Source organism: Cryptomeria japonica, chromosome 7 (assembly GCF_030272615.1).
Source record: "Cryptomeria japonica chromosome 7, Sugi_1.0, whole genome shotgun sequence".
In the NCBI taxonomy this organism is placed as follows: domain Eukaryota; kingdom Viridiplantae; phylum Streptophyta; class Pinopsida; order Cupressales; family Cupressaceae; genus Cryptomeria; species Cryptomeria japonica.
In genome coordinates, this window is record NC_081411.1 from 487532303 (window position 1) to 487557717 (window position 25415).

The 25415-nt window shown below is 38.2% G+C and overlaps 1 protein-coding gene across 5 annotated transcripts in view; it reads right to left on the reverse strand.

Moving 5' to 3' along the window:
• The window catches only part of LOC131065753 (metal transporter Nramp6), a 212720-nt gene that overhangs the window by 153720 nt on the left and 33585 nt on the right, over positions 1 to 25415 (reverse strand). For all 5 annotated transcript variants that reach the window (XM_058000381.2, XM_058000380.2, XM_058000378.2 and 2 more), the window contains exons 2-3: positions 13032 to 13110; positions 12888 to 12928 (exon numbers count right to left, since the gene is read on the reverse strand). In XM_058000381.2, the coding sequence (XP_057856364.1) occupies positions 12888 to 12928; positions 13032 to 13110 (120 nt within the window). The remainder of the gene's footprint in view (positions 1 to 12887; positions 12929 to 13031; positions 13111 to 25415) is intronic.

Below are 25415 nucleotides of genomic sequence, written 5' to 3' on the forward strand. Positions count from 1 at the left end.
GATTAAATAAATTAAAATAAGGCTATGTATATAGCCATTTCGGAGTAATAAGGGGTTTTTGGCTTCATCTGGTTTGATATGCCTGTGTTATAGCTCGTTGGAAAGGTCTTGAACTTTGCTACATGATTCTCAACTCCTGAAGTCTTTTTGGATGCTTGAAGCTATTTATTCGCAATAAAGTGATATTTTTCTACAGTTTGACGCCATAATTGGGAAAGTGTCACTTTAATTATAAAGTGCAAGCTTTATTATTCTTTAGGGTTCAACTTGCAAAGGGAAAGGAGTTATAAGGAGATGAAAACCTAATTGATAGCATCTTTGATCATTTTGAAACTTGCAAATTTGGGAATTGCTCTGGAAGAGTGATTTTGGTCTGGGACGCAAACCCCAGGTCTGAGCTTCTTGGGACATAGCCCTCAGTAGGAGTTGACAGTGGATTTATCCAGGATTGCACAGAGATTGTCAGAGGTAGAAGACACATCTTGGCCTGAAGATTCAGCGTGCATATTGGGGGTTTCAACAGGGCGGCTGGTCTATTTCAGCTGGCACGTGATTTGCAACAGCTTCCACGCCTCCTTTGCAACCACGCCTTGTTTGTATGTTGGCTTGAAGGGTTGTATTCAGCTTCTTTGGTCTTCCTTGTTCGTTGCCAGTAATATTCCTCCATGTGGCATCAATCCAGATTGAGAACAGCTCCAAATAAATGTATGGATTCTTGCTGAATACAAAACTAGGTTATTTGCCTGGTATGATTTGCAGTATTTTCAGATTGCTTAAGCGTTCTTACATATGAACATTGTTTACTGTTTTATTTCACAGTAGTTGCTATTTATCAATTACTTTACTTATAACATCCAAACCCAAAGAGAAACAATCCCTTTCTGCAACTTCTGTCTATTCTATAAGATCACCGGAAAATTACAAAATATAGTATGTTTAATTAAGAATTTACAGCAGCAACAGCAAAAGGATCCATTTGGGATCTTTCAGTGGTATCAGAGCATAATCCTGCCAACCTATGGGGTGGTAATTGCATTCACTTGGTGTGATTGGATTTGGTTTTCAATTGGACATAAAAAGAATCATCATGACAGGGTTATGTAAAAATAAACAAGCAGGAAGGGAATTTGATCAAACACCTTCAAAGAGTTCAAGACACACTAGAGATACAACTACATCTAAAAGTACAAGGAGGCCCCCTGTTAAAACATTCAATGATATAGTCATAAGCAACTATCATGGGTATTGCTCCCTTCCAAAAAATCTACAGGATATGTTTACCTTCACCCAATTTATGGGTATTCTGGATGAAGCTGAAGATGCTAAGAATTCATATCAGCTGCAAATAAAAAGAGAAGAACCGATTGACTCATCCATAAATGAGGTTTGTAAAAATCTCTATGAGGAATTTGATGAACATGCTACAAGGGATGAAGTGGTACCTATGAATGTTGAAAACATGTCACAAAGGTATGGCGCAACCCAATCAAGCTTAAAGCTCCTTGTTTGCCACTGGTTCAATGAATGGGTACTTTGCTACCCAATCAAGCTTAAAGCTCCTTGTCATTTCCCACTCCCGCCCCATTTTTACTTTTCTTTTTCTTTTCTTCCTACCAACATCATCCTCAATGCTAGCATTTTCATCCAAGTGAATTATCTCATTGTGGGTATCCCTTACAACATCTTCTCTCGTGCCGATATTGTCATCCTCATTTGACGCATTTAACTCAATGACAATCCCACCTTGTGGTGGTGGTGAGCTACTATGAATGGCTTCTGCAACTACAGAAGTTGATGGACCAGAAACTTTGCCAATTCCAAAGTAAGACTTTATGGTAGTATCTCTAAGTTTTGGGCGTTTTGATGGCCTCCCAATCCCTTCACCGCCCTGAGAAGTCTTACCCTTGTCTGGCCTCCCAATCCCTTCATTGCCCTGAGGAGTCTCACCCTTGTCTGACATCTCAATCCCTTCACCATCCTGAGGAGTCTCACTATTGTCTAACATCTTGACCTCTCACTACGAATTAAAACTAATACTATGAAGTATGAAGAAATGATTACTCACCTTTACGCTTTCTCAATTCTCTGAATCAGCAATCAGGAATGTCTGGGCCTGTGTTGCAGGATTGCGACTCTGGCCCTCCACCCTACAATCAACTTCAAGGTTCCAACTCAAATTGCGCAATGTGAATCGAGAGCTCCGAAATTTACTAATCAGACACGAACAAATTGTAAGGAAGACTACTTCAAACTTTCAATTGTATTTATATCAATCCATGATTCCATTTTTGGCGAATTCCACGGGCTTTTGAAAATGCATCTTATTGGCCCTCCGATTTGTATGTAGGTGTCATACTCTATATGCATTGGAATTTGGCGAAATGGGTCCTCGAATGCTTATAATGTTTTAATTGTTATTGGTGAACTGGGTCTCATTACACTTACGTAAAATTTAACAATTGGCGAAATGGGTTGGCGCGTGCAATGAAGATTCAATTAACCATTGGCAAAATAGGTCCTGGGTACAGTGTCATGTTACTATTTCTAGCGAATAAGGGAGGTGATCTAATACCCACGTCCTAGTGATTCCAAGCGAATATAACAGGCATCCACATAAAACGATATGTGGTCAATGGCGAATCTGAAATACATTGGACCATTAACGCCGACATTCTGGGCAATTTGGCCACCGTGTTGTCCAATACTATTCGCCAATTCCGGGAAAATGGAATCACAGAATTCGCCAAAAGGCAAAGATTCGCCACTAAAAAACACTCTTGTTTTAAACTTGCTTTAGATTGGGCATGGTTTTATAACATGTTAGCCAATTTGAGTCACACTTATGTGCTCACATTGCCAAGCCACAAGCAGAACTTTTACTTAATTCCTTTCATTGACTTCCTCAGTTGCATATTTCTTCTGGATTTGTCACCTAAAACTTGTGCAAGCTTCATTACTTTGTTCCATGCATTTTTGCACTTTTTATACAATATCACCACTCAAACCACCATTTCTCATGGCAGAGCCCCTTCAAAAATATGATTTACCTTGTTTGTTTACCTTTGAAATTGGTGTTGTGTTATCAAATGTGCAGCCAGGTTTTGTATTGATGCAACCAGGCAAAAAGTGCAACATTCACAAATACTTAGATACATTTCCTCTTTGTCACAATTTTTCCATTTGTCTACCACTTTTGTCACCTCTTTTTCAAGTTAGCCAGCACATGTGTGATGGTTTATCTTTATTGGCTGGGCAGAGTTTTAGATTTGCATTTGCCAATCTCCAATCACTTGGGCACACTTCACATATGGTTTTGCCACTTTGGTCATCATTGTAAAGTTGCACTCGGCTTTGTGAGTCCATCTTTTCTTAATTAGTTTGTAAAGTCACTGCCACTTATATGGCATGCTAATTCCTAACTCAATTTTTTATGCACTTCAACCCACCATCTTTTTTCACTTTGTGCTTGCACCATCAAGCTATCAAAAATTTGAACATCTTCATTTCGCAATCTTCACCTATCAGGAATCTAGAAACATTCTTGGTGGATGAAGTAGAAGCCAATCCTAAAATCTTTGCAATTTGACAACTTTGTGCTCGCACCATCAAGCTATCAAAAATTTGAACATCTTCATTTGGCATTCTTCACATATCAGCAATCTAGAAACATTCTTGGTGGATGAAGTAGAAGCCAATCCTAAAATCTTTGTAATTTGACAAGAAGGATAACCTGACTGTCATTGACTAAAATTACAACTACTAATTACAAATTTAAATGAAAGCAAATTTTTGTTGAGGTAACAGTAAGCCCCAAGGGTTACATTAGGGAATGAATAGATATCTTTGGTTATATGTTTTTGAACAAATGATGGCTTCTAGGGCAGGGAACATAGAAGAATAGAAAGAAACAAATTATTATTTTTTAAGGAAGATCATTGATGAAATAGACCCACAATTAGAGGAATTGACCACCTAACTCCCAAGAAGGTGAATCCCCAAAATCAGAGGAGAATGGTCACCCCAATCAAGTATAAGTTAGGTTCAAGAGAAGAGGGTTTGGAGCCTTTTAGAACTGCTAGAACTATCAAAAAGTGAAGGCAGCAATCAGGCACAACACCTCTATCCCCCAAGAAAAAGATGTACTCAGTAACAAAAACTTAGATGTGGTGAGCATGCCCAAAAACAACCTATAGGATTATGGATTGTCAACAATCTAGGAGGGTTTGTGCAAAGGGTGGGATTATAAAGAAAAATTATGACAAAATTTCAGTAGGTGAAGAAACAAAGCTCTAATGCCAATTGAAATAAGTTAATAGCCCTCTCATTATGCACAGAAAAAGTAAAAGAGAAAACAAACAACAAAGAGAAACAAATGGAGATAGCTGCCAAAACTGATATTCTACACTCTTCACTAGTTTGGATTAAATATATACACAATTATGAGAACATGTACTAGCTACATAAGACTAGGCAAATGCAGAAAGAGGAGGTAAAAAGAAAAAGAAAAATGCAAAGAAGATAAAAGATTAACTAATTATAGATAATAGTTACAAGAATGGATCCCATCAACTACTCAAACTGAATGTTACCTAAATTGTACAATACCTAAAAATGAAGAGTCAATTTCTTTTCAAAACTAGGACTTCACAATCTTCATTAATATCAACTAAGTATACAATAATGAGGATGTGTGCTAGATGGATAAGACCAAGCACAAGTAGAAAGCAAAATCCAAAAATGAAAAGAAGCTAAAAGCTTACCTAATCATACATTAATTTAATGAGTGGATCTTATTAACATCTCACATTAAGAGTCACCAATATTGAGCATTCTCACAAATCAAGTCACTTGCATTCATCACAAAACTCAAATAAATATGGCTCTGTATAGCTGGATCTAGCAGTTCTGCCCCAACCAACAACCATTTGGTGTAGTGAATATAGTTGGGGTAAGGGCACTAATCTGATAGATCCTCCCTATACCAAGCATTGCACTATACTAATACAAATATAACTGTCGTTATCATATGTTCTTGTGTTACACGCATTGTGTGTGTGTGTGTTTGTTCCACACAGAGAATTATTTGGAGGTGTAGCATTTTAGTGTAAGTAGAGACGAATATTGATCTACAATTTTCTTAGCATTCCTAAAATTTATATGCAGTGTCGTATTATAAGCATCTAGATACTCCTCCCATTAATGGGTCAAGACAAGTTCAACTGCAAACACCATTAAAGGGCTCTGTGAAATTTATTCCCACCTCCAGGAATCTTCAGAGACAATTTTGAAGAAGCTGCCAAGAGTAACCCTAGAGCTTTGAGATCTCAATGTGTTATTTGCGATTGCTCTTGATTTCTCATCAAAGTGGCCTCTAAGAAATTGATCAAGGGAAGAAAAAAATGAGGCAAAATCTCATTCCCTTCTCTTGGGTTTCCAAGTTGCTGCCGAATGTAGAATATCGAGAATACATATTGAAGGAAATTCAATAGTCATCATTAATGCCATTCATAATCATGCCTCGCCCAACTGGAAATTAGAAAATCTCACTCCCTTCTCTTGGGTCTCCAAGTTGCTACCGAATGTGGAATATCAAAAATAAATATGGAAGGAGATTCAATAGTCATCATTAATGCCATTTATAATCATGTCTCACCCAACTAGAAATTAGAAAACATTCTCAAGTTGGTTTGGCCCCTTTTGGAAAATTTTGAAAGTCACATTGTTAGGATAAGGTGACATTAACCTTGTGATCCTAAGTCATTTTCATGTATCTCCACAACTTTTGGAAAGTGTACTTAGACGCCTCGAGACAAGATGGAGAAAATATTTATTTGTAATTATTTATGAAATGTAATTACACTCATACAGGATGTACACAATCAGTAGTGCTGAGGATAAAGCAATAATGGAGGAATATTCAAATTGGGCATCCACTGTGGGAGAGGAGCAAAGTTGCATGGACACGGATACAGTATTGGATACGTATATGGTCATTTCTCAAAACACCCAATATGGATAGGGTTTGATATGACATTCATAAAAAACACACATGTTTAACTCAATTTTCCAAGTTATTAGAGGAGATTTTCGTTACTTCAAAAGCAATATAGACACATAATTGCTACATAAATAATTATAAGTTGATTTAACAATTTACAATATGCAAAAATAGTAGAATTGCATTGGAAGATAATTCTCATTTGGTGTAGGTTTTGTTTATACCAATTTTTTTTAAAATATATATGAGTGAAGTTATTTTAAATTAAATTTAAGAAGATTTATCTCAAATTTTGAAAAAATCAAATCACAAAGTACTTGGCACAGTTTGAAATTAAGGTTTTTTGGGCATGCATGGGTACAATATCTAACGTGTATCCGAGTTGTATCAGATACATATCCGTTTTGGATACGGGGATACGCGCACCCTAGGAGGGGAACAGGAGTTTTCGGCTACTCTGGAGAGGGGTACATGTGGACTTGCATGTCTGTGCATGTTAATATATGTCATTTGTGTGTCTCCTAGAGTTTGGCCCCTAGGTTTGCATGTTGTGCATGTTAGCCATCGGAACCATCAGTGAGTTGTGGACCACTTGGGATTGAACAATTCTAATTGACTATGGGTTAGACAGCCATGTGAAGGCCATGTAGCTTCTTCCATTGTATTCTTTTTAACAAACTTTGAGCTGTTGTAAGTTGTACATTGTTGTCATACTAATCATTCTAAAAGGTAGATAGGACAGTAGATAAGTAAAGACTTTGAGCTTTGTTGGGCTTTCACGGAAACTTCACTTCCTTTTCGCATAAGCATCTTTGTAATTGTTAAAGTTTCTTAAGTTGCTATATTTTCTTCTTAACTGCAATTTCTTTTCTGAAAAGAGAAAGGAAAATCATCTTTTCTGAAGAAAGAGAAAAGGATGTTGTCCCACCCAAGTTAGATTAGTGCTTATATATCATAGTTAATTTGTAATAGTAGGAAAGGGGGAGCCTTCCCTTAAAATTAAGAGAGTTTTTAACTCACACACTGTGGCTAAAACCACAACTCTGCACACCTCCCCAAGTGTACAAAATTTTCAACCAACAGTTTTTGGTTTCTTGAAGTTTGTCAAGCTTTCACCTGGGACATGTAAAATGGCTGCTCAAAGTCCTTGGGGGAATGCTTTTGGTCCGTTGAAACTAACTCCGCCATTACATGCTCTTCCTAATTGTTCGAGGAAGAACTTTCCCAAGTTCTTTGGAGATGGAAGACAGCATCCTGATGAGCACATAGCTGCCTTTTATATTGCATGTTGTGTGCTTGGTGTAGAAGATGAGAATATTTTAGTGAGACTTTTCATTGAAACTCTCCAAGGTGCTGCTGTTGACTAGTTCTACCACCTCGCACCAAAGATCATCACCAATTGGACTACTCTTAGAACAAAGTTTGAGGAAAAGTTCAAGCCTACTAAGGATGTGCATGCATTGTTAGCGCAGCTAACTCAAATCAAAAAAGAGTCACAGGAACCCATGCAAGAGTTTGTGGCTAGATTCAACAAGTTGTCTAATAGAATTCCAACTGTTGCTCAACCTACCGCTGAAAATTTGAAGTGCTTCTTTGTCAATGCTCATGTGCCTGAGGTAATTTTGTTTTTGAGAAGAGCAACTCCGGTTAATCTTGCAGCAACACAAACCTTGGCAATTGAGATTGAATACAATATTATCCTTGTGGGTAAGATAAAGATAGAGTTAAATGGATCCAGAGAAAATTCTCCTTTGGAATGATAGTCTACCAAGAGAAGAGATCCCATGGTGCAGCAATTGGCTAATGAGTTGCTTGTCCTCAAAAAGCAAAAAGCAAAAAGCTCAAGGTGTATTCTCTTCCCCTTACAAAGACATTCCAAGGAGGCCATATCCAAATACTGCTCCTAGTTATTAGCTAGAAATCAGGTCAAGCTTCCTTCACCACTAGAAGGGCTTGCTCTTGCAGCACCACCAGTAAATGCAACAATGAGGAATTTTGAAACTAAACAAAGTGATCTTGCTAATCTCTTCCAAGAGGAGGAAGCAAACATAGCTGGCGACTCCCATATCTGGTTTATGCAGTACCAGAAAGTTGTCAAACAAAAAAAAAAGACAATACTTGATGGGCAATAACAAGCAGAAGGTTGAAGGCCACTTTTCCAAGGTGCTAGTAAATGAGGACAATCATATCATGAGATGTGAAAAGATGGTTACGCATGAAGATGCCAGTCAAGTTGAACAAGATGAAAAGAATGAATCTATATTTCAAGGTCATGAACTTGAAAATATTATGCATAAAGAAGCTAGCAAGGAGCTTGATGAAGACCTTTTCACATAAATAATAGAGGAGTTTTGTTTAGGTCTTGATGACAATTAAATATCTCCCAAATTTGAAGTTTGTGAACAGCATAATGAAGTAAGCAATGCAGCCCTGTTTTCATTTGAACCCTTTGAGATAAGTCATTCCAATCACCATGAGGTTGTGGTTGAAGAAGCAGTTGATAAAGGTGGAATCAATAAGACGAGTTTTGTTTTTGTCCTTTCAAGAGGATGTCCTATAAGACATCTAGCTTGGTTGGAAGCTGACAATTCCTCAAAGGTTACACTTGCTCCTAAACATGAAGATACAATGGAAGAAGGGATAAAGCATGCATCTATGGTCGAGCAAGGGCAGTCCAAATTCATTGATCCACTTTGGAGCAGCAGTATGTGTGATTTATTTGAGGAGTCAGGTGAATTTGTTCATCTTTTTCAATGAGCAATGCATCAAGCTATGGTACAATTGTTCATGCTTCAATTGGTTGGTTGCTTATGATCATGCAAGGCATTGCAAGCTACTGAGGAAAGGGAGCTACTTTGGTGAGCCCGTGAATGGTTTCATTTAGGAGGGTTTCCATGGTTAGTTAAATAAGTTAGGTTAGTTTCCTTTTTCAATAAGTGCGGTTGCACAAGTCTGCGTCTTGTTTTCAATTGGTTTGCTTTGTGTCAGTCATATCATCCTCCTTGTCGTCTATATCTTTATTGCTCGACTCTGTAACCCAATGGATGATAAAGGCACTTAGAGTTTTGGATTCTTCTCCATTCAACTGTTCCAGTGATCGAAGGAAGTCCCCAGTCAAAGCCAACTGTTGCCTCAATTTTTGAACTTTCAAAAAATTGACAACCCCTACAAATTTTGAGCTCTAAGCCACGTTTTATGAGGTTAAAAATCATATTTGTTAATGACAAATCATTGGTGGGTGTGTTTGTCATCGTTGTCCAAGTTTTGGTTGGTTTTTGCTTTCATTTTCCTCACTTTTTGTGCAATTTCGGGTTTTGAGTTCCTCACTGCAAGTAGGAACTTTTTGTTGTCATTGCAAGTAGGAACTTTTTGATGTCACTGCAAATAGGAACTTTTTGCTGTCATTGCAAGTAGGAACTTTTTGATGTCACTGCAAGTAGGAACTTTTTGTTGTCATTGCAAGTAGGAACTTTTTGCTCATTTTACAAGTTAACTTTACTTGTAGTAGGGTCTTAGAAACCCGATTACAAGTTACTTGCAAAGTCGAGTCTTTGAAGCATCATTACAAGTTGTGTTATATTACTTGCAAGTTGGGTCTTAAGACCCGAAATGCAAGTTCGAACCTACAACACTTGCAGTTGGGTATTTAGGACCCGACTGCAACTAAAGTCCCTTTGGTTGTGCGTTTTTGTCAATATCAAGTCGGGTTTTAAGTCCAGCATTGCAAGTACTACAACTTCACATGAAGGTCGGGTCTTAAGACCTGACCTACACAATCTTATTCTCGCATTGTTCCTTTGCAAGATCAATACTTGCAATCGGGTATTTAGGACCCGACTACAAGGAGACACACTTTGTTTACTTGCAATCGGTTCCTAGAGACCCGATTGCAAGGGATCTCAATGAATGAACAGACAGCAAGCAAAAGCCAATGTTGTCATATGTTGATGGCAGAAATGATGTCAAATGAAAAGAGTACACTGTCATATGCACAGAGAAGGTCAAAATAGCATGAACCATGAAGCAAAGAGGACTTGACAAATGAAGGAGTAATGCAGCAGAGGAATGCATTGTAGCAGCGCTAGGTGGTAAAAAACAGTGACCTTCACTATCATAGTGGCCAATAAAGAATGTTTATTATCTTCAAGTTCAGTGGTTAATCTTTATAAGGTCGCTGTCATTACCATTCATGGACAAATGATGCAAGTTGATACCTTCACCAATCTTGCATAAGTTATAGTTAGATATAATAAAAAATAACTTCCACAGTAACAACAAACTGCTTGCATGCAATGCAAGCTTTACCACAAAATTCTATCCACTGATTCTAAACTCATGCAATCTTTAGTTAGAGTATTAATAAAGATTACTACAAACTAACACTAGAACTCACATCTCTTGAATGACGAGAGATCTGAAAATAGACCTCATGACATGTGGCTCTACAGTTTCTAATAAAGGTTCTAATCATCACAAATCTTTTGATGGCACTGAAACTCTAGCATTCTGACAATTCTACTTTGATGCTTTGAACTTGAATACCCTTATCCCTACTGACCCTTCAACAAACCCTCTGATAAGATCTTGAATCTGACAGTCTTGCTCTATGAATTCTAGTATCTATCCCTTGTCAGCTTTGGTAACTTTACAACACCAAATTTCTTCAGTGATTTCCTTTGATGTAAATCAAGTTATTGAACATGAAATAATTTGAGTTAAGAATGAAAGCAAGAATTTCTCATTGTTTGTTCTTAATATTGTATCTTAAAACCTGGAAAACATATTGAAATTTGTCAATTCAGAGGCAATACGACGATGCCATCTGCTGATATCTAGTTTTTGGTTAGTACAAGTCTTGTTGAAATCATGACAAAACCCTAATATGAATCTGAAAATTATTATCAGATGATAGATTTGTCATATTGTCATATTGTAAATCATAGCAGCTTAGAAGAATGGAATAGTGACATATGGATAAAATTTACTGTTGATATGAAGGACTTTCTGATGGTAATTGAAAACTTGCTGATTTTGATGAAAACCCTTATAGATGGGGACCTCTAAAAAAGATTACAACTGTAGATGACAGAAAGTAATGAAAACAATGTAAGCCTGCTGAAGGTTGTCAAAATACTGCTGATACTCAACCCTGCTCTGCTCCACTGCTATGTTGCTGATGAAGGGAGGAATTGATACTAATCGATACTGTTTCCAGCAATTGATCTTTTGTTTTCTGACCTCAGTTGACCAGTTAAAGAATTCTGTTTTTTCCTTCAAATTTACTATTTAGAGCTGACTTCAACCTTTTAACTAAATGCTACTATTTATAGCTGATTTAACCATTTGAAAGGACATGAATAGTGAGGGAAAAGAACACGTCTATAAAGCTTAGTTATCCCTTCTTAGCAAGTTGACCTATTTTAGCAGAAATCAGAAACCCTTCTGCTAAGCGCATCCTTATAGAGCACGAGAAATTATTTTTTAGTTATTCCAGTCACCCTTTGCAGAGATGTGTGTCCATACATGATTTTAGTTTGCAAACTTTGAACAAAATTTGTTACCTGGACATGTACCTATACCCTGTGAATTTAGGATAAGAATTTGATTGATATTTTCTTTATACAGGTAAGCCCTCATCTTCACAAATTTGCACTTTTTTTAAGAAACTAATAGTAATTCCTTTACTTAGACATTCTATCATGATTTTATCAAATGTAATTTCCCACCCACGTCCCAGTATGGCCACCGTTTTGGCAAATAGAATTAGTTTTAGGAGCTGACAAACATAGAACAATACTCTATGCAATTTCTTTTGAAAATTTTGTATCCTCTCTCTAAGCCATGCAATGAAAACCAATCTGCAATTTTTATCCAAAAATATTAAATCACTTTTGCTTGGCAAGCAATTCTCAGTACGATAGCAATTCCTCTCTTAAATTTTGTATTCCTTCTAGCCAGTGTTTTCTGCCAACCACTGATGGATCATTCTCGAATTGTGAAACCTTATGTTCTACTGTCCAAGGAAGGACCAAGATATTGTGCAGTAATTGTGAATTTAAACAGAAATCAACACACTCAGACATGTCACTTGCAATCTTCTTTGTTAAGGTGATTGGTGTCTCCTGTGGGTTGATGCCTACAAAGTTGTAAGAAGATTTTATATATAAGCAATATTGTGTTGTGGTTTTCTACCACAAGGGTTTCCACATAAAATCGTGTGTTCTTTATTGTGTGAATCTTGTGTGGTTATTGTGATTGATATCATTGTGATTGTTTAAGTGTTGAAAAGTTAAAAAATTGTGTTATATTGATTCACCCATCCCCCGCCCCCTACCCACCCCCTCAGTAATGTGCACTCCATTATCAACACTCCATGCTTTGCATATTTTGATTTCAAACAAACTTGGTGCCTGCCTTTGTTAACTTTCTGTCACCATTAATCAATCTTCATTCTTCACCTCTCTAAACACATCCCAAATTTCTTTTCATTTCCCTGCATTAAGACAGAGAAAAAGACAACAAAAACATGGACCAATGGAACGAAGTTTGAAACATGACTCTTAGGTTTGATGGAAACATGGGATTTTTGCTTAAAATTTGTCATCATAACAGAAAAACAGTATGGGTACAACAAATTGGTCAAGTAAATATATGAATTGAATTATTGTCAAATAGGTGCAGTTTGTTAATACAACCTTTCCCTGCCCTCAATATGTCCAATTTTATGCACTTCCATTTCCATCCCTGGAATTGTATAAAAAAAATTGGATAACATTATGAAATACATGGTACCATATATTCACTTGCCATCTCATCAATTACCCAATGCAATATATTTATTTTCTTGAAATCAAAAACGCTCTTCATCCGTTAAAAATAGAGCATTAACCTCATATTTATAAAGAGCACCTGCTTGAAGATCACTTTCAACTGCAAGAAAGTGACAGAAAAAAAATACTTCAGTGTCTTCCAAAGAAAATTAAGAGTAAAAGTTATTCCAATCAGATCAAATGTGCATGGAAAATTTACTCACAGTTCCCAGGATCTACATAAGCAATTGCAACCAAGAAACCAGGCCCTAAATAAGCTAGCAACTTCCTCAAGCCTTGTTTCTGAAATCAAGGAGAGTAAAAATATGCATATATTAAATCACAAACATGGGAACAGATGCAAATTCTTAGTAATTTAAATACCAAAGAAAAAGGAGTCAAATGTAAACAAATAAATCTTTTCCATTTATCTTCAAATACATTTAAGAAAACCCAATAATACAGCATACATTCTAGCTAAGACAAGAATCAACTTATGTAGTGGATGCAGGGAACATTCATAGATTTATAAACTAATGCTGTTGGTTTAGTTTTTGTCCCAACACCTTGTTAACTTTGGTTTATGTCATGTGTACATTGCAGGAAGATATTAATGATGAAGAATCCAAATAATAAAAGTAATTATTGTTGATTACCACCACCAGATTGTTTTGGCAATACTAATTCCTATACAAATACTGTTAATGAATTAATCTTGGAATACCAGTAAGTTGATTGATTCAACAAGATATTGGACCTCTCAATTTGTACTTGGCATAGCTTTTCCTAAATTTTCCTAGTTAACATAATTAGTCCTCTGCCTACATTTATAGTGTTCTCTAAATGTACAGTTCTTATGATTTGAATAGGAACACTATATGTATCTAGATACATTTTTCCCGAAAAACTAAACTCTTCCCCCTTCTTTGTCCATGTACTCTTCCCTACTGAACCCGAACCAGTTTCTCCTTGTTACAGATATATATGTCCTTCATCCATTCCTAGGCTGAGTGGGACATTGGCCTGCCCCCTCAAGAACACCATAGCCTTCTATCAAGATTTCCTATTTGGAAATCCAAATTTCAGAACTGCAGTTTCAAATTAACACAATAGATCTGCAAGGAAGATCTGCTGAATTTCAACTATTGCTACCCTCAGAGGACAGTCAGGCCTTTCCTTCAATTCCAAGGATAATGGATTGATATCTACACATAGGCACACCTTCTAAACTCAGATTTCCTCTAAAGGAAATGGGGAACACACTGTGAATTTGAAAGAAAGAGCTCTGAACTATAGATTCATAGGAGCCATTCCTATGCCAAGGGCCTTGTCAACTTGGGTAAACTTGTATTCCCTGTGGAGGCAATGGAGAACAGACTGTGACTTTCAAAGAAAGAGCTCTGAACTATAGATTTGCAGGAGCCTTTCCTGAGCCAAGTGCCTTGCAGGCTTGGGTCCAGGAAAACTGAATACCCTCAGGCTGTGTAAATTTTAATAATTCCAGAATGCTATTTCAGGGTTGAATTCTCCAGGCACAAGAAGGATCAGACTTTCCAAAGGGTGGCTTGATGAGAAAATGGGGCTGTTTTTATGAAACGCTAATTCCCAACTTCTAATCAAACAAAGGATCTTCCAAGCATTATTCTATCTTCTGTTAAGACTCCCCCTTTTGCCGAATGAATTCTTCTAGGAATACTCACAGAAAAATTAAATGAGCCATATGTGAATACATCAGAAGCCCTGGAGTGCTTGACTACACCCACATTTATGTCAAAATAAATCTGGAGAAACACTTCCCCGACACAGACATTCTACTGATGGGAAGGAGTGAATGGGAATGGGCCACTGATTATGAAGATATTTCATTTAGGTGAAGACTTTGCCCTGAACATGGGCAACCTGCAAGGGTATTTCTTTCCCAAGAATCCATAGAGCAAACAGCTAATATCAACAACATAGAACAGCAACATCAGACAACATCTAGATAGAAGAAAACACTACACCAAGGCAGACATGCAACAACAGGCCCCAAGTGATCTCCATAGAATCAACCAAACCAAACAACAGTTATACACATGATAAATTTTGAACACATATTTTACGAAAAAACAGCAGTTCACTTAAACAAGGCAAATCCTTTTGCTGCAATGCAGATCTTGATACTGAAGCTATAGACAATATTCAGGAGGTTCAAAAATCAAATCATGAGCAACCTGCAAGCCAAACTCTCAAGAAGAAAACCAAAGCAGGTATGACAGATACTATTAATAGTTCAAAGATCAAACAATAAGCAACCTCTCCAATATACCTCCACTGCAGATATATCAAGATCCACTACAGGAGGTCAGAATGGCAAAAACCATAAGCATAACGCCATAAAGAGACACATGATCTCATTCCGGAACTCCCGAAATCACCAACAGCAAGAGAAAGAGAATCATCACCAGATCCTAAGAGATCCAATTATGCAAAATCTATCCAGGAAACATAATAGCAAGGAGCTGATCTGGGAGACCAAAGCCAAGACCAAAGTGACAAAATGAAACATAGAAACAATTTGTAATGTCCCCTTCTTCCTAGGCACTTTCTATTTTTACCAGGGTTAGCCTATTAGAAGAGGTTCCGTAGGCTGACATAATGGATAGGGAACCCATCCGGGACTGGGGGACCTTACAGGGGGTCATTTGTAGCGTTTCGGAAGCTCAGAGCCAACTTCCTATTTTTTAGGAGGTACTGTTATTTTTAGGCATCACCAGTTGACCACAGGTGCACATCCATCACCAATTCCCAGAGGCCAGTTGATCATTACGAATAAATATTTAAATATTAATGTTAATATCAAGTTAACTTTAATGTTTTATTTAAATAAATTAAAGTAACTTTATAAAATTAAGTGGCATTATGAAATAATTATAAAGTTACTTTGTGATATATTAATAAAGTGACATTATTAAGCCACAAAAATTATTAATAAGTGACCGCCAAGTAGTCAAATTATAAATTAAAAGGGGATTATGAATAAAGTTCAAAACCAAGGAATGATGGCAAGTTAAATGTGAGAAGGAATTATAAGGACATTGTAACTTCATTTGACAATTATTCATTATTCATTTTTATTGATCAATTTTGGGAGGGAAGAACAACGGTTTGCAGCCATGTTCCAGGCCTACTGAGAACGAAAACTCTCAAGAAGGAGAATGCTTGCAGGTGTGAGAGACCACCCAAGGGCATTGTGCAAGTGACTCCAATTCAGGGGTTGCAGGAGAGTGAAAAAATTTCAGATTTGAAGAAGAATTCAGAGAGATAGCAAAGGTTTTAAGGGCAGGTTGGAAAGGACAAAATTGCAGATCATAGTTGTTTGAAGGTCCAAAGATAGGCTGCACCTCCACAGGAGCAGGTGGTACTTTCCATGGCAAAAGAGGGCTTAGCCATGCAGTTTCAGGTTCAATATCAGATGTCAATCAAGCCGTACTAGCCTGATTTCCAGATCCCAACAGATCTTATAACAAATCAAATTTGCCAGCCATCCTCGCCATTCTCCCCACAGCTGCAGGGAACATTTCTAGCTAGGCGTTGGATTATTAGACATTCACTAGGCATGTCAATAAATCGTTTGAATGCAAAATTAGTTTCAGTTGAAGAAATAATTAAATTTCATAGACTTAGAAGTGTCATTTTCAGTTTTCAGTTTAAAAAACTGAGAATGCGAAAACTATCAAAAATCAGAAAAATTGCAAAAACAAAGAAAAAAATCAAAAAGCAGAAAAAAGAAACAAAAAAATCAGAAGTCTTATCTTCAGAACAGGGTAGGGCATTTCAGTGGTATCAAAGCTCAGTTTTTCCTACCATCCTGGAAAAAAAAAGGGGTTTTCTTGATGTGTGACAAAGAGTTTCAGACTTACACTAGGGAAGAACATCACGTTCAGTGGCAGCCACCTCAGGTTCCAGAGGGAGAAACAGTCTTTGGAATTCTTGGTATTAACAGGACTCTATCTAGTGATAGTGAGAGCATCACAGGTGCCATGGCGGAGAAAGGCAAAGGGCATGATGGACATGATGTCATAGTTGTTGGGGTAGATGAGACAGAAAATTGCTAAGCAACATACCTCTCAGCACACCACACATAATGGTGAGTTCAATGGGACTCAAAGTGGTGGTCAGAATACTACTCCAGTTGGGCATACCAATCTACAGGTGCAATTTTGAGACCCTTACAGCCTACCTTTATGCGTAGGGAGACACCACCAGCCACACCAGAGCAAACGCCAAATCAAGGATCATTAGCAGACGAGATTGGGCTCCACTATGCGGAATACATGACCCTTCCACCTGAGATCAGGGACATGTTGTTGTTGGAGCAGTTCCTAAACCAAAAGAGGAGACCAGGTGCAACAGCAAGAACAAAGTATAGATTACCCTAGGGTCAGAGGGACTTACAGCAGGTTGTGAGCAAGCTTAGCTTGCCACATTATGATGGCAGTGGCAGGTGTACTACAAGATCATGGGTCCAGAAGCTAGATAATTACTTGTCACTCAGATCTATGACTGAAGAGGATGCAATTAAGTTTGCCACACTTCATCTTGATGGCGTGGCACATGAGCGGTGGTATTACAATGTGGTGACATTGGATCATCATCACATTACCACCTATGATGAGTTCACAAACAGATTCGTCAATCATTTTGACACGAAGGACCCAAAGGAGTATTTCAAAGAACTTGCACAGCTGAAGCAGTATGGATCATTGGAGAACTACATAGCTGATTTTCAGAGCTTGTCCATGATGGTTCCTAGCATTTCCGGGAGGAGCTTGGTAGTACTCTTCATAGAGGGGCTCTCAAAGCCTTTATGTGGTTGGCTTAAGGCTTTTGATCCACTGACCTTACGGGAGGCCATGAAGGACAGTAGTATGGAACTTGTTGCCCCAAAGAGCAAGTTCTCTGTAATGTCCCCTTCTCAGTGATGTGCATTCAGTGGTCCATTGGCCTATTCCGGAGACCCGTAGGCTATTTGGAAAGGAGAATTAGGGTTTCCTATTTTCTAGGAAGTTTCTTTGGTGTTTTCAGGGGGTATATGTGGGAGTTTGATAGTTTGGATTCTAGATTCCTTCTGGGTTTTCAGAGAGCTTCAGGATGGTTTGACATGCATTTGCATCGGATGACTTTTTCCTGACTTACTATTTTTAGTAAGTGCGACGGCTGTTCAAAATATGGTTAAAATCACTTTGGAAACACTTACTATTTTTAGCAGTATGCTATTTTTAGTAAGTACTATTTTTAGCAGTTCTATTTTTAGCAGAATGTCAGCTGGCCTATTTAGATGGCTATTTCCGGCAGGTCAGCTTGAGCAGTTGGTCTTCCAGCATTTTTTGGTGCTATTCTTGGCAAGGATTCTGCAGCTTAGCTCAGATGACTATTTTTGGCAGTTCAGTTCAGAGCCCCAACTCAGTTCAGTTTTGGTGATTTCTAGCACTTCAGTCTCCGACTCAATTTGGCAATAATCAATATTTGAGGAGAAGGTATTTTAATATATTAATACCTTAGGCATGAGGTATTAATATTTGATTATTTTATGGATGGACGACTTAGGAAGGGAGAAAATATTAATTTTATCCTAAGTCTATTTGGGCGAAATTTGCATGACTTCAAGGGGGTCGTCATGGTGTTAATAAGTAAATTATAACTCAAGGCAAATGGAGCGATTTTCTAAGTATATTGCCTTAGTAATATTTTTTAATTGGAAGTCATAGTTGGGTGCCCACTTTACACTTTATTTTATGACACTTATATTTATTAAAAAGGGCAATTTTGGGTGAATGTGAATTGGGCGAACTTGTGCAAGGAAATGAAATGAAATGAAATGAAATGCTAAATGTGGATGAAATGGAATGGCATTTGGTTTGGGCGTATTTGGAGTGCATTTGAATTTGAATTTGGTTGGCAAAAAGTTATAAATAAGTGACTTGGGCTCTCATTTTGGTATCCAGAGAAAATATATTGTTATGCTGTCGGAATGACTCCAGACATTCTTCGAGGGTGAATACCTCCTAGATCCTTCCTTCCGGTTTCGAGTGTGAGACATCACTCCTAGCTGTGGTGCGTAGTTGTGAGCTTTTTGTTGATTTTTGAGTGTGTTGGTGAAGATTTGTGTGCTGCTAGTGGTTTTGGTGTTGCTGGTGTGTGCCGGCTGAAAGTGTATTTTGCTCGTAGCTGCCTGTGTGTTGAATGCATCATTCTGGGTGAGGGCTCGTTGGAAGCATACCGGAGAGACGATAAGTCTCCTATATTGGCGTGGCATTTGGAGAACTCTCCAATTTTTAGTTGCAAACCGAACTATTCAGCAAAAACGCCATTTCCAGAATTGCATTGGGATGTGTACATTGTTGTTGGTGCTCTTCAGTTGCAGTTTCGAGGTATTGTTTTGTTTGCTTATGTCATATGCTTCATTTGCTTCTGATTTGGCATGATTCTATGGGGTTTTGAGTGAGTTACAAGCAATTTAGTGGGTTTTGGGATGGCTGGTTCTGCGTTTTCCTTGAATTTGATTTCAGAACAGCAAGTAGTATTATTGGTTAGAATGTGTTAGTGAATTCATAAGATTTGTACTTCCTTCTACCTCCTTTCACATTTCTATCATTGTAAGAATTGCTTCAGTAGTACTGACCAATTCATTCTATGTTGTATTTCCCGCTGAACAAGTGGAAGAGGATGGCTCAGCCACCTGTATGTTTGTAATTCAGTTTTGTAATCAGTCCTCCCGCTGAATAAGTGGTCGAGTGATAAGTCCAATTCAATGGTCCTCCCGCTGAAATATGCGGTAGAGTGATAGCTTAATGCACTGTCCTCCCGCTGAAATATGCGGTAGAGTGATTGAACTTCAGTTTATTGTAATTTTCCCTTGGTCGGTTTACCGCCAAGAGCTTTTGTTTCTATCCTGCTGGATAAGCAGAAAGGGCTGGCTTGCCGCCCATGCATTGTAATTTTCAATTTGATTATGATTGCTAACGATCCCCGGAACACCGTATGCTCTCACCCTCCCAGTCTGGGCTCTCGGTGAACAAAAGGTGGAAGGGTTCCTTTTCAATTGTTTGGCTTATTCCTCTAACCTTAACGGGTTACTTGTTGTGGATGAATTGTTATTGGTCTAAAAACAAAAACAAAAAATTTACTGGGATATTACATTCTCATCTAAGCCTTTTTCTAACAATAAGGACAAGAAACATTTTCAAAAGGGGTCAGACCAGCAAAAGAGACCTTTCCAAAAAGCTGATATTGGGCCACTTAATGACTTGAGAAGCAAAAAATATGTTTCAAGTGCAAGGGGCTGTGGAATACTAGTCATAAGTGCCCTTTGAAAGGACAAGCTAATAAACTGGAGTAATATTCCGTGGATGAAACTAATTCTGAAAACTCAGATCAGCATACTAAAACATGTGATAGCGAAGTAGAAAGTGCATCTGAGGAGTCAGGAAAAGAGCAAGAGGATGATAAGCCCCCTGTACATCTCTCTAGCATTCCGAAAGAAGGTTCTTTCAAGATGAGAGGAGTCTTGAGGGGACAACGAGTGATCACATTTCTTGATACGGGTGCTTTGCACAATTTCATTGATGGACTTGTGGCTAAGTGTGCACTCTAGACAGATAAGTTTGAGGGGTTTAGAGTGAGAGTTACTGATGGTTTCATTCTCACTTGTACCAAAAGGATCCTCAACCTTACCATGCAGCTCAATGACTATGAGTTCCAGGCTAATTATTATGTTGTTGGTTTGGGTGAGATGGATGTTATATTGGGCATGAAGTAGTTTCAAGCAATTGGGAATTTTACCTCAACTTGCAAACAATGGAAATGAAGTTTGAGGTAAATGGTAGGAAACATGTGTTGAGGGGGATGTCAGATGGGCGTCTTTGTGTGGTTTCTTTTAGGAGGATGGACAGATTGATCAGACATGACTAGGTAGAGTGGGTTGTGGAGTCTGTGGTGATGCCTACAACAGTGGAGTAGTAGAAGCAAGATTATCCTCCAGACATCCAAGGACTCTTGCCAAAACACAATAAGGTGCTTAGTGATATACCACCTGGGAGACCCCCAGACAAGGGCATAGAGCATATCATCGAGTTGGAGGATGCCAAACTAGTTATCATCACCCCATAGAAGCACCCTAAGCGGCTTAAGGATAAAATAGAGAAAACTATCAAGGAGCTGCTCGAGATGGGACACGTCCAACCCAGCAAGAGTCCTTTTGCATTGGCTGTGGTTTTGGTCAAGAAAAAAGATGGGAATTTCATATGTGCATTGATTATCGTACTCTAAACAAGAAGACTATGAAAAAATAGGTATCCCAATCCTCGCATTGATGAGTTGATAGACGAGCTACATGGGGCATGTTTCTTCTTCAAAATTGATTTGAGATCCAGATATCATCAGATTCGAATGAAGGAGGAGGATGTGGAGAAGACAGCATTCCAATGTCATTGTGGGCATTATGAATTCGTGGTTATGCCTTTTGGCTTAACTAATGCACCTACCACTTTCCAGTCCTATATGAACAAGGTTTTCCAGCATCAATTGAGGAAGTTTGTCCTCATTTTCTTCGATGATATATTGATATTTAGCCATACTTGGGATGAGCACTTGGGGCACCATGAGGAGGTGTTGAGTATATTGAAGAGGGAGTCCTTGTATGCCAAGGAGTCCAAATGTGAGTTTCGTATGACGAAGTTGCTATATTTGGGGCATATCATCAATTCAAAGGGTGTTAGAGCTGATCCAAATAAAATCCGGGCAATTTTGGACTAGCCTCCACCCAAGAATCTCAGCTAGCTTAAGGGATTCTTTGGGCTTTGTGGTTTCTATTGTCGCTTCATCAAATGGTTCTCACAACAGGCAGCACCTCTCACAGACTTGATGAAGAAGGGGGATTTTGTTTGGACAGAGCAAGCATAGCAGTGTTTTGATCAGTTTAAGTAGTTGATGAGTTCATGTCCAATTCTTGCCATACCTAGCTTCACTCGACCTTTTGAGCTAGAGTGTGGCACTTCAAGAGAGGGAATTGTTGCGGTTTTGATGCAAGATATGCACCTAATAGCATTTGAGAGCTAGAAATTGAGGGGTGCAGAACAGAGCTACAGCATATACGATAAGGAGATGTTAGCCATAATGCATGCTTTGGCTAAATTCGGGCAGTATTTGGTGGGCAGCAAATTTGTAAGTAAGACAAACCACAATAGCCTAAAACATTTCCTAAATCAGCGAGACCTCAATGACCGGCAACGGAAGTGGGTAAGTAAGCTACAGGCTTACAACTTTGACATTGTCTACGTCAAAGGTAAGAAGAATGTCATTGTTGACGCTTTATCGAGGAGAACCCACTTGTGCTCCATTGGAAAGAGTGGATTTCAGTTGAGTATGCCAAGGGCCAATGGGCCTCAAGCATCATTGATGGTACAATGCATGATGATAGGTACTCCGTTATGAATGAGCTCATCATTTACGAAGGGAGGATTTTTCTAGTACCAAGATCAGAGATGAAGAAGAAGATATTGAGAGCCTTCCACGATGTTCCCATGGCAGAACACCCAAGGTATTTCAAAACTTACAGGTAGATTCTAGAACGGTTCACATGGAAGTGCCTCAAATCTGAGGTTCTTCAGTATGTGAGGGAGTGTCCTATTTGTCAACAAAACAAACAGGAGCACTCTTTACTAACAAGATTACTACAGCACCTACCCATTCCTAATCGGAAGTGGGAATGCATTTCTATGGATTTTATTATGGGCTTGCCTAAGGCCCAAGGTAGGGACTGTATCTACGTCATGGTTGATAGACTCGCGAAGTTTGCTCACGTCTTTCTGATTTCAGCTACATACACGATAGCACAGGTTGCTGATTTATTTTTTAGAGAGGTCTTCAAGCTCCACATGTTGCCATGGAACATAGTCAGTGACCGCAACAGCAAATTTATGAATTATTTTTGGCAGGAGTTACTCAGGCTCAGTGGGATAGAGCTCACTCCAAGCACTACTTACCACCCACAGACTAACAGACAAACATAGATTGTTGATAAGTGGGTGGAGGGATACCTCAGAAATTACATCGCAGGGCAGTAGAAGGCATGGGTTAAGTGGATACATTTGTGTGAGTACTGCTATAATACAGCTTACCACATGTCTATACAGATGTCACTGTTTATGGCCCTCTATGGGTATAAGCCACCGAGCTTCTTGGATTTGCTGCTTGGGGATAGCAGAGTACTTAGTGCCAAGGACCTACTACAGGAGAGTCAAGACATAATGAGGTCTTTGAAGGAGAATATTCAAAAGGCACAAAATCAGCAAAGATGGTATGCAGATCAGCGAAGAGTTGAGCATTCATTTGAGGTGAGTGACATGGTGTATCTGATGTTGCAACCTTATCATCAATCCACTCTCAAGAAAAAGGGAGAAAGAAGTTAAAGTCGTGGTACTATGGGCCATTTAGGATTTCTAGGACATTACGAGTTGGAACTGCCAGCAAAGAGAAAGGTGCACAATGTGTTCCATGTGTCATGCCTCAAAAAGGCGTTGGGACATAGAGTGGTTCCTTCCATAGTCTTAGCACATCTGGATGAAGAGGGGAAATTGATTCTTATCCCAAAAGCCATTATTGACACCAAAGAGCGTAGATTGAGACAGAGAGTCATTACGAAGTATCTGGTAAAGTGGAAGGACCTGTCGGTAGAGGATGCTACGTGGGAGAGTGAGCAGATATTACAACATCCTAGGCACTCTATTTTTAGCAAGGTTAGCCTATTAGCAAAGGTTCCCATAGGCTAACATAATAGATAGGGAACCCATCCGGGACTGGGGGACCTTACAAGGGGTCATTTGTGGTGTTTCGAAAGCTCAAAGCCAGCATCATATTTTTTAGGAGGTACTGTTATTTTTAGGTATCACCAATTCACCAAAGGTGCACAACTGTCTCCAGTTCTAAGAGGCCAGTTGATGATTACAAATAAATATATAAATAGTAAAGTTAATATTAAGTTAATGTTAATGTTTTATTTAAACAAATTAAAGTTACTCTATTATAAAGTAACATTATTAAATTAAGTGCACCAAGCCAAAAAAACTTTATAAAATTAAGTGACTTTATGAAATAATTATAAAGTTACTTTATGATATGTTAATAAAGTGACTTTATTAAGTCACATAAACTATTAATAAGTGACCACCCCATTTGACAATAGTCAAATTAATAAATTAGGAGGGGATTATGAATAAAGTTCAAAAACAAGGAATAATGGCAAGTTACACATGGGTTTTGGACAAGCAATTAAAAGGACATTGTAACTTCATTTGGCAATTATTCATTATTCATTTTGATCGATCAATTTTGGGAGAGAAGAAGAAAAAGGGTTTGCAGCCATATTCCAGATCTATTAAGAACGAAAACTGTCAAGAAGGAGAATGCTTGCAGGTGTGAGAGACCACCCAAGGGCATTGTGCAGGTGACTCCAATTCAGGAGTTGCAGGAGAGCGAAACATTTTCAGATTTGAAGAAGAATTCAGAGAGATCAGCACAGGTTTTAAGGGCAGATTGGGAAGGACAAAATTGCAGATCGTAGTTGTTTGAAGGTCCATAGACAGGCTGTACCTCCCCAGGAGCAGGCCATACTTTCCATGGCAAAAGAGGGCTTAGGAATGCAGTTTCAGGTTCAATATCAGATGTCAATCAAGCTGTACCAGCCTGATTTCCAGATCCCAACAGGTCTGTAACAAATAAGATTTGCCAGCCATCCTTCCCACATCTGCAGGGAACATTTCTAGCTAGGCATTGGACTATTGCTGTTACATGGCAACCCTAGGCATTGACTGGGTATGTCAAGAAATTGTTTGAAATGCGAAATTAGTTTCAGTTGAAGAAATGATTAAATTTCATAGATTTAGGAATGCTATTTCCAGTTTTCAGTTTGAATTCCATTGAATGCAAAATTTATCAAAAATCAGAAAAATTGCAAAAACAAAGAGAAAAATTAGAAATCAGAAAAAAGAAACAAAAAGATCAGAAGTCTTATCTTCAAAACAGGCTAGGGCATTTCACAATTCGATCCTCTCATGGAACATTACAGGTCTTGCTGTGCTCCATAAGAAAAAATGAATACAAAGATAGTCAACATCATCTTACTTCATGAAACTTCCAGATCTGACTCCTTGAGGAAACTACAATATGCAGACAAAAGGCACAACAAGCAACTCATATACATTCAACAAACTGGAACTTTGATTAATTGAGATCCCACAAGGAATGGTTATCATCATCATCTCTTGCGAGCCAGAAGAATCATTATTCATTTTAACTCATGAACTCATGAGCTCTGTTGCTCAATAAATGTTGACGTTACCCCTTATGGGAATAACAGACTAATTCTCCTGGATAATTCTCAACAACCTGACCAGCTTTATCACTAAGAATTTACAAGTGATTTCACTAACATAAAATCTAATAGAGAAAAAGCAATAAGAGGTTTTCAATAATAGGGTTGCAAAAGCTTTGATGGAACCAGAAAACACACCCATTTACTAGAAATTGAATTTTCCCAAAGTCTTCACACCTAGTGCAATAGAAGAAAA